Consider the following 10,086-nt stretch of genomic DNA (forward strand, 5'->3'; position numbering starts at 1 on the left):
AGCCGACAAGGGGTAGTGAGTAGTGACCCTTCAGTGAAAAACCGCTAAGAAACCATCACCGGTGGGTTGCAGTGATCCTAGGAATTAGAGGGTTTAAGGTTAAATATTATATAATTTCTTGTAAAAAAACATCTCTGTATGTGCACTTCCCAACGCTCAATGATGACGTATCACCCACAAATTTTGAAATGCAAATCAAAATGATGAAAACCCAGTCACAGAACGGGCAACAATTCAAATTCCTAGAGAGACGTTGGTTGCTCTCTGCTCTGTGTGAGTGAGCGCCTATGTTCTCTTGCTCTAAAATTATATTGGGGACAGTTCAGAGAAGCTCTGTTCCGTTCTGTTCTGGACTTTTCCTTGCCATTGTTTCACTCTTTTTAAGTTTTTGATTAACGGGTTTTGATGCTTCAGTCCTTCAGTCATATCAGACTAACTCAGTAGATCTTTTCATTTGCTTGTTTTATATTTGAAGTATTGCAGGGGGTTGAGATTTGAGAACAAGCAGGAGAGGAGAGTAGATACAGAGAAAGTTGCTTTGAGTGTAACGGAAATGGCGGTGGAGGATGAGATTAAAAAGAAGCCTGAACCTCTGGTTCTTTATGAAAGTCAGAATAGCATGGAAGATCAACTAACTCTGTCCCAGTTCTCTCAAGTACCAAACCCACCCTTCCGTTCTCTTTCTTTATCTTCTGCAGCTGTTTGTGTTTTTCTTTCCCCTAGTTTACTTATTGACTCTGCTTTACAATTTCATGTGTTTTGTTCTTCCCTGTTTTATTTAGTATTCTTATACACAAAAGAAACAGAGTGGGAGAAAGCCAAAGCTGTTTCGGGTCAGGAAAAGATATTCTGCTCCTCCAGCTCCACTTTCTTCTCTTGATCAGTTGCAGGTCAGTCCAGAAAGCCCTTTCTCTTTGTCTCCTTTTTCTTACACTTCACATGTCTTGAACTTACTCTGTAGTCCATGGTTCTAACCTTTTTACCCATATATTAGTCTCACTCTCGTAAAGCTGGAAATTGTTTTTCTTCTATCAAACAATTTTACCCTCCCGAAGCTTCAGTTGCAGCTGCAACTACCATTCTTTGCTACTTCTTCTTCTTCTTCTTTATGTGTGTGTAGAACTACGACTGACTTCAGTCCTACCATCCATAGGCTCATCCCTCATAATGCATTGCACCATTTTATACTTAAATGCAGTTTTAGTTATTCCTTCAAGAACTACAAAGTTCTAATTGGATGTCCATATATTTGATATTTTGAACAGGTAGTTGCGGATCAAACAGAGAGTATTAGAAGCCAGTGAGTGTTTCTGAATCACTGTTAATCTTTTTTTCAGGATGTAATATTTGACTGTTGTCAGTTGAATCATTATTATACATGAATGTAATAATCCTGCCTCCTGTAATTTATTTGAAGCTGTAAGCGAAAGAGGGCTACAAACAATCAGGTTTATGCATCTCACGAAGCTTACTCGTGTGTACTGAAGCGAGCTAAGGAGGTTCAATCGAACTTAGAACCCAGAATGCCTAGTTTAGTGAAACTTATGCTTCGGTCTCATGTTACTCAAGGTTTTTGGCTGGTGAGCTCAAAATTCCTTCTGTAATACAAAAATTCAACAAATAGGGATGAATCTTGCTTGTATAATTTGGTAGCATTTGTTTCTGTTATAGGGACTTCCTATTGGATTCTGCAAGTTGAATCTACCAAAAAAAGATTGCTACATTACCTTAGTAGATGACAGTGGGAAAGAGTCTGAAACAAAGTACCTTGCTGAAAAGACAGGACTCAGTGCTGGATGGAGGGGGTTCTCTATAGAACACAATTTGGTTGAGGGAGATGCAGTTGTATTTCAACTGATCAAGGCTACCAAATTCAAGGTGATGGGTTGGCCTGAATAGTTATATTTTTGCAGCCTTTTCATGAAACAGTAGAAATTGGATTAGTTTAGCTTGACCATGTAATTGATACTAAGGCTTGAGTTTTTTTATGGGTACGATGAGTCATATTAGATTCTTAATTTGACTGTGACCTAAAGCTTGTAGGGTTCATTGGCACAGCCAGTCTTCTATAGATTTTTAGAAGTGGTGTTTTCTCAATATATTTCCTTGAAATGCTGAAATATGTCCTTTTCCACCAGTGGCATCATGCGGGTTTACGAATCACCTTTCACTTTTCTTACATTACAGATCAGTTCTCTTGTATTGTTCCAACAGTAAATCATGTTGAATTTCTAATGTTGTGTTGAATATGGGACTGCAGAAGGGGAGAACTTTTACTCCCCCCTCTTCTATTGCATTTGTAACATGATGCTGCTAATTCTAGTTTTCAAACTTATTACACTGTACTTATTGTTCCAATCCAACTTCCAACCTGGCTAGGAATTCTAATGATAATAATAATGATGTTTTTTATATAGGTCTACATTATAAGGGCAAACAATTTGGCTGAAGTTGATGGAGCACTTGGACTACTTAATTTGGACACAAATCCAATGCAAATTGTTGCAGGTAACTCAGCTGGCCTCTCTTGATATTTTGGAATTTGCTGACCGCAGTATTTTGGGACAAGTCTAAGTTGAGTTGTTCTAATGATCTTTGTTTAATTCTTTGACCCTTTATCTGTTCTTCAAGAGAACAATCAAAAGGCCTCCCCTCCAGAATCAGTTTCTAACCCTGGGTCACCAGCTGGAGAACAGTCCGAAAATGACTCTGAAGAAGTTGGCTCAGATGTTTTGGATGGTATCAGATTGGCAGCAGCAGCTGTGGAATTTCAAGATGTGAAATTTTTTGAGAATTTTACCATTATTGTGAATGGTTTGATTATCGACTCTCAGCTTCCTAAACATGTTCGAGTGAAGTACTATGAGCTTTGCTGCAGTCAGAAGGCTTTCCTTCATGATCATCTTCTCGAAGGCATCAACTGTAAGTTGATCAGTGGAATAATTTCTGAGATTGTCAATGTGGCTGATGCCATGCGAGCTTGCAAACTTACTACCTCTGAGAATGACCTTGCGTCTTGGGACAAAAGCTTGAATGCCTTTGAGCAACTGGGAATGAATGTTGGCTTTTTACGTACTCGACTGCACAAGCTTGTGAGCCTCCTCACCTTTGACTCAGAAGAGGCAATGGACACAAAGATGTACAATAAAGCTATGTTCAAAAGGGCTTGTTTGGAAGAGGAGATAAGAAAGCTTGAAGTGAAACTTATGGAATTAAAAGAGGCTCGTGCAAGTTATGACAAAGAGTTTGAGAATCTGAAGTTGAAAGCTGAGAGATATGAGATGAAGTTTCAGTCAGAGGTTCAGGCACCTTGGTGATCTTCTTTGTGAATAGTCCCATATGCAGTTTCTTCCTTTTTGAGTAGCCTGACGTGTAGTTAGCTGACATAGTTATATGAAGTCAAGGAGTCTAGCACAGAGTAATTTTTTGGTGGGTATGATTCTAGATGTATGTTTTTGCGGAATATATGTTGATCAGATATGTAACTTCTGGTGAATCTATCTATATCTACAGTGTCATCATGTAAATGATAAAATATACGTTTAAGAGGAATACAGGCTACAATGTCAATGAAGATTGTAAATTTTGGAGAATGACTAAATGAATTACTGGATTGTTCTCTCTCTCTCTCTCTCTCTCATAAGTCCTAAGTAGCAGAAAAGGCTATTTTAGTGTCAGGAAATGTCCTGTAATGACCCTTTAGAAATCCAAGTTGGTTTGCCACAGAAGATTGGAATAGAAATAAAGGATTGAAGTAAGTTCAGAACCAGTTGGAAACACTTCACCAACATAAGGCCACCGCAGGAGATTCATTGGACCTATGGCAAGGTAAACCCACTCTAGGTGTTCTGCCAAATGCTTTTATGATGATCTTGCATAATATAATGTTGTTCTTAGGAAACTATAGAGAAGCACCATAGGACCACCATTGCTTACATTAAATTTTTTTCAACCTGCTTCCATCCTCGGCTCTTCATGCAGGATCTCATATTTAGAACACCTTCAAGACAAGGCTTACAGATTATCTGCCAATGCGATCTAGTGGTGCTCACCCCAAAATAAAGCGTGCAAGTAATGCTTCTATGGTGTTTATAACTAATTTACTTGCACTGACATAGAAACAACACATATGCAGTTCAGACAGTCTCTCAGTCCAAATAGCATCTGCTTATAAGTTCTCAGAACTGAGTTGTATTTTTGTTGTTTTGAGGCAAAATACTATAGATCCTCAATTCTGTACTTGTTGGATTATTGAGACACAGAGCAGTAAAGATACTCATTGACTCCTTATACCCTCTGCCACTACATCTATTTTCTCTATTAAGAATACTGTAATTTACAGAGAGAAAGAGGACATCTGCTGTGATTGGGGTTGCTGCTATAGGAGGGTGAGAAAGCATTGTTTTTGAAAGAGAAAAGCACATCAATCTAAATTTAAATTCAGTATTCGCTACTATTGTCATTCCTAGATTTGTTTGTTAGTCTAGCATTGGCTCATTAAAATTTTCACTTTGGAGAAACACGAGCTGGTGTCCTCACAACCTTGTAAACACCACCCCTGATTGATTCTTTGACATTAGATTCCACAAAGTTGAATACAACTCAAATATTTGATTAGTTATAATGGTTTTTAATTCCATTGCTATTATATTTACACCCAAAATGTTTATCTTGATTTTTTCCCCTCTACAGTGGGGTTTGTTTTTAGAGTTCAAGTCATTAGAGAGAGAGAGAGAGAGAGAGAGAGAGAGAGAGTCTAAGGATATAGTTCAGAGTTTATTATTAGACTTCCAAGAAACCTTTCAGGGGACATAGGAGTACAACCTTAATCAGAGTGTTAAAAACAAACACTCTTTATCAACCTTATTGGGTTGTTAACAATAATACTTCTATGGCTCTCTTATGTTACTAAGAAATCATTGTTGGATAGCAATCTCATGATTTATATTAATAACAAAAATAAAATTCATGAAAAATCATGCAAAATGAATTTGAAAATATTAGGATTTAATAAAGTAGTATGGATTTATAATGCATTCAGATAATTGATTTTCACAAACCTATGGATTTGAACTCTTCATTGATTTTAAACTTCCCTGCAAATCCAAAGAATTTTTTTCAATCGCAGCCTTAATATTGGATCATGGTTGTCAATGGCTGTAAATTTGCAGGGTTGGGTTTGCTAGATTGAATAATACATGAAAGGGATTTTTTATGAACACGACATCTCAGGAGGTAGTTACAACATGTCTAGTATACAAGTATTTACCATCTGAAGAGGACGAAGTGCATATCTGGTAATGGGTTTCAGTTTCTAGGAGATAAGGATGTGGATTCAACTGAAAATGTTGGAATGGAATCCTTCCCTCATGTGGAACCAGAATTGTAGAAGCTTAGGGGAATGGGTTTACAAGCATATGGAAACGAGGCGATAAAGATTCCATACCAACAATTCGGATTAGATCCACCTCTTTGGATGAAGTATTACCACTCATGGGGGTGGTCTTTTCAGTTAGGCTATGTTTGGATGCCAAGAAAAGAAAAGAAAAAATTCAAAAAAAAAAAAAAAGAATTTGAGAAGAGAGACACATAAATCAATCATTGCATTATCATGATTTTTATTTAATTATGTTTTTTTCTTTTCTTTTCTTTTTCTCGAGATCCAAACATAACCTTAGGAATGAAAGGCTTAAATAACATCCAAAGTTAAACAATCTCTCATGATGGTGGCGCAAAAACCCTAAAACCAGCCCCTCATGTTGAAACACACAATTTGGTTCTAAAAAACCATAGAATCAGCCATTCCAAGATTTCCAGCATGTCTAGAATCAGGATTAGATCTGTCATGGCCAATTTCGATCCGAATTGATAGATTTAATCCGATCTCATATTCCAAGTTTTTTAATTCGTTTTATTTTTATTTTTTTATATGTATTATAATTGAATGTTGAACAATGGTCATGAGACATGTATTTTGCCAACTGGGGACAAAAGGGATGTTCTGCTGAGAATAGAAACATCTTTTGCCTTACCTCCCTAATGCCAATAAATTAAGGATCAAGTTTCCCTTCACCTGTGATGAATGTGATCCCATTCACCGCAGGTTAGGAGGGCGGGAAAGGGTCTTTGGAGGGTATTTTGTAACATACAAAACTCTAGGAGGGTTTGCGAATCCTAGGATGGTGGGTGAACTATATCCTCTATGGTTGGAAGGAAACTTGATCCATAAGGGAAACAAAAGTATGTGTTAAATGTTAATCCAACAAAAGATGCCTGAGGGCAATATTGTCCTCGGGACTGCTCTTGTGCCCTCGTGACTGTTGTTACATGTTTAAACGACACAAAGGAGCACAGCACATTTTCCGCCATTAAAATGGCCTTTTCTGCTACTTTTTAAGGGAAAAAAAAAAGACTAAAAGGAGAGAAAAAGGTATGTAGATATGGCACTTGTACGGATTTCAGGTGAGAGTGTGGAAAGAAAAGTAAATAATTTTAATCGTGATATGTGAAACAACTCACAATCACTTTTCGAAACGACATTTGAATTTAAAACAAAGCGGTCAAACGTCTTATCAACAGAAGAGAATCCAACGGTCGATTTGTTTCTCACATCGTTCGCGCTTCCCAGTTATCAAATATAAACACACATTCCCTCTCCGGCTCTCTCCCTCTCTCTCTCTTTAGATCTCTCTGTGTGACTGTGTGTGAACTCTGAATCCTCATCAGCGTAAGAACTAAGAAGTTTTGGTCTGTTGGGAGCTTGGATTAGACAAGAGTCTCAGAGATGGCAAAGTCAACATACGAGGAGATGCGGCGGAAGAGATTGGAAGAGAATAAGAAAAGGATGGAAGACCTCAACCTCACTAAACTCGCTCAGACCCTCAAGAACGCCAGTCCCAAGCCCTCCCCTGTACTAACTCTTCTTCTACTTCCCCCTTTCTTCCCATTTCATACATTTCTTTTCTGCCTCTCCCCTTTCCGCGTTATTATCCAGAAGTTTCTCTCCCTAACTCTGATGTTTCCGTCTAATTCCATCGGCAGATGAAGAAGCCTGGAACGCCAAGGATGGTTCGCCTTCCAGTTGATTTGGCTTTCGTTAGAAGGTCCGGCCGTGTCGCAAATAAGCCTGCGCCAGTCTACAAGGAAGTAAGTTTTGAGTCATTTTCTCCTTTCTTTCACGTTCCTAAATTAATTTCTTCTTAGCCATCATCAAGGGTCCCTAGGGTAGAAATGATCCATTCAACTTCGTCGCTGGTTTTCGTTTTAGGTTTTGATTTCAACTGGGTTTTTGCACTTCTGCTTGGTCTGATTTATTTGCTTACTCCCTCATCGGAAATGATTCTTTGCCAGGTAACTAATGATTTTTTTGAGAGGCCGGCTAGAAGGTTCATACTTTCTTTCATGTTTCTATCTTTCCCTCTTTCAGCTTCCAATGTATATTTCTCCACAACTTTTTGTTTATTTGTTATCTTGTGCTGCTGCTGCTTCTGCTTCTTGTTAGAATCTTCAACTACAAGCGCAGGGATTTGGCGAACCGAGTATATGCTTCAGATGAGGCTAGGGAATATGCCGCACAGAAAGCTGAAGAATTGCAGTCAAGTCTAGACCCTAATATTCCAAGCTTTGTCAAGCCAATGCTCCAGTCACATGTGACTGGTGGGTTTTGGCTGGTACGTGCATTCATTTTGTGTATTACATATATAGTCAAATTTTTATAATAGAAGATTTTCTATGTTGAGTTCTGATTGTTTGTTATCAAAACGTGTAAACCATTTGCCAACAAGACAGCATCACGAATCTCATTAGCTTCAGTAGATTATGGCATTAAAACAGTCTTTGCATGAATCTAAAATGTTTGTACTCCTTTCATACATTTCCTGAATTTTCCAGTGTGTACCTATGTCTATCCTCGATAAGGCTCTTAAAATTATTTTACCTATACTCCCTGTTGGCATTAGTTTCATGTTTTTCTTATATTAAGTTGTGTTTTGCTTTTATCTGTCTTGTTTTCTTGACTAAGATGGGTCCGAGTGTATGGCCTGGTGTATGCAATTGATGTTTTAACCCTTAAGTATATCACACCCTAAGATGGATCTAAGTGTATGACTCGATGTGTGCAAATCACATGCAAAAACCATGGTAAAGAATCAGACTGCATGTCTGAAAACAAGCAGCTAGAAACTACAGAGAAGTAGAGACTATTTCAGTTTATTTCTTCTCTTCCTTTCTTCTACTTTTCCTGAGATTTTCTGACTCTGTTTTTTCCCCCCCTGCGTCTAACCTGAATTTTCTTTTAAGATTCAACTATAGAAACAGAAAAAACTCCCCATATGATATTTTAACTCTTCAATATATTCACACCCTAATCATGCATAAAGAGGCTACCTTCGTATGCCTGATCATAATTATTATTTACATTTTTTGTCTACAGGGTCTTTCAACCCATTTCTGCAGATCTTATCTTCCAAAACATAAGGAAAATCTCATTTTGGAAGATGAAAATGGAGAGGAATGTGAAACATTATTTCTTGCCCAAAAGACTGGGCTAAGTGCGGGATGGAGAGGGTTTGCTATAGCACATGATTTAGTTGATGGAGATGCTCTAGTTTTTCAGCTAGTCAAGCCTACAAAGTTTAAGGTGATGCATTGAATGAGAATTTCACTTGCTTCTATGTTGCCTTTCATGAAATAGTATGCCTTTCCATCGTTTATATTAGAATTTAAAACATAAAATCTATGTTTTAATAGTTATTAGCAAACATTGGGTGCAATATGCTCTAGTTTTTTAGATAGTCAAGCCTACAAAGTTTAAGATGATGCATTGAATGAGAATTTCACTTGCTTCTATGTTGCCTTTCATGAAATAGTATACCTTTCCATCGTTTATATTAGAATTTAAAACATAAAATCTATGTTTTAATAGTTCACATTGGGTGCAATATGCTCTAGTTTTTCAGATAGTCAAGCCTACAAAGTTTAAGGTGATGCATTGAATGAGAATTTCACTTGCTTCTATGTTGCCTTTCATGAAATACTAAACCTTTTCATTGTTTATATTAGAATTTAAAACATAAAATCTATGTTTTAATAGTTATTAGCAAACATTGGGTGCAATATGCTCTAGTTTTTCAGATAGTCAAGCCTACAAAGTTTAAGGTGATGCATTGAATGAGAATTTCACTTGCTTCTATGTTGCCTTTCATGAAATAGTATACCTTTCCATCGTTTATATTAGAATTTAAAACATAAAATCTATGTTTTAATAGTTATTAGCAAACATTGGGTGCAATATTTTTTGAATTTGCTAGCCTGACGGTCCAATTTTCTAACCATCTAATGAGAATGCTGAGTTTTAGGCATGTTTTACACTGCTAATATGGGATGTAAACTATTCAATGTGGGATGTAGTTGATTGGACTTTTGGCCACTTATCTGCTGATGATGATTGTCAAGCTAGCACAACTTTTTACATTTATATAGATATAGATACAATTCTTTTGTTTTCCTAATTACATCTATCAAAATCTATTTTTTGTCTAAAATAAAAAAGCAAAATATAAAATCATAGTCGGTTGTGAATGTTTATATATATTCAAATATTTTTTTGAATTTCTTTATGCAGTAATTTTCTAATGCAGGAACATGAAACTGTGTAAACCACTCTCTCCCCCCCCCCCCCCCCAAAAAAAAAATGGTTAATGAAACCTATGTGATATATGGGTCTTTATTATTAGAAGATAAAGTGATTTCCCTGCTTCGGTTGTATGAGAAAACTTTTTAAGAGAAGCTAGAGAAATTAGTCATTTTTGTAGTTCCATATATTTGTTTTATGATGTATCTTTTCTTTTTAAGTTGTTTTCGAAAAATTATTTCTAGCCTATAATTAGAACATTGCATGCTAACTTCATAGGCCATTTTTTTTTTCTTTTTCTCTATTTTCAGGTATACATTATAAGGGTTTATGGTTCAGACAAAGTTGATCAGAGTCCAAATTCTACAAATTAGATAGTTCTGCAAATCAAAGTTGATGTAGGTAACTTTCTTGTCTGCTTTTGCATCCTCTACAAATCACTTGATAATGTAGCA

General features: G+C 36.7%; 1 protein-coding gene across 1 annotated transcript; it reads left to right on the forward strand.

Moving 5' to 3' along the window:
* The first annotated feature begins 6,747 nt into the window (after window positions 1-6,747).
* LOC122658667 (B3 domain-containing protein At3g19184) lies at window positions 6,748-10,086 on the forward strand. The gene is made up of 6 exons (XM_043853712.1): window positions 6,748-6,910; window positions 7,042-7,146; window positions 7,351-7,385; window positions 7,502-7,670; window positions 8,432-8,638; window positions 9,943-10,086. Exons 1-6 carry the CDS (start codon window positions 6,785-6,787, stop codon window positions 10,003-10,005), a joined length of 705 nt encoding a protein of 234 aa, XP_043709647.1. The 5' UTR covers window positions 6,748-6,784; the 3' UTR covers window positions 10,006-10,086.

This window comes from Telopea speciosissima, chromosome 4 (assembly GCF_018873765.1).
Source record: "Telopea speciosissima isolate NSW1024214 ecotype Mountain lineage chromosome 4, Tspe_v1, whole genome shotgun sequence".
Taxonomy (NCBI): Eukaryota; Viridiplantae; Streptophyta; class Magnoliopsida; order Proteales; family Proteaceae; genus Telopea; species Telopea speciosissima.

What these genes read in the sequence shown, in the direction of transcription:
- LOC122658667 (XM_043853712.1), top strand. Translation starts at nt 6,785, where the DNA reads ATGGCAAAGTCAACATACGAGGAGATGCGGCGGAAGAGATTGGAAGAG. An exon ending in CCAGTCCCAAGCCCTCCCCT is followed by an intron (nt 6,911 to 7,041) that starts GTACTAACTCTT and finishes TTCCATCGGCAG; the next exon opens with ATGAAGAAGCCTGGAACGCC. An exon ending in TGACTGGTGGGTTTTGGCTG is followed by an intron (nt 7,671 to 8,431) that starts GTACGTGCATTC and finishes TTTTGTCTACAG; the next exon opens with GGTCTTTCAACCCATTTCTG.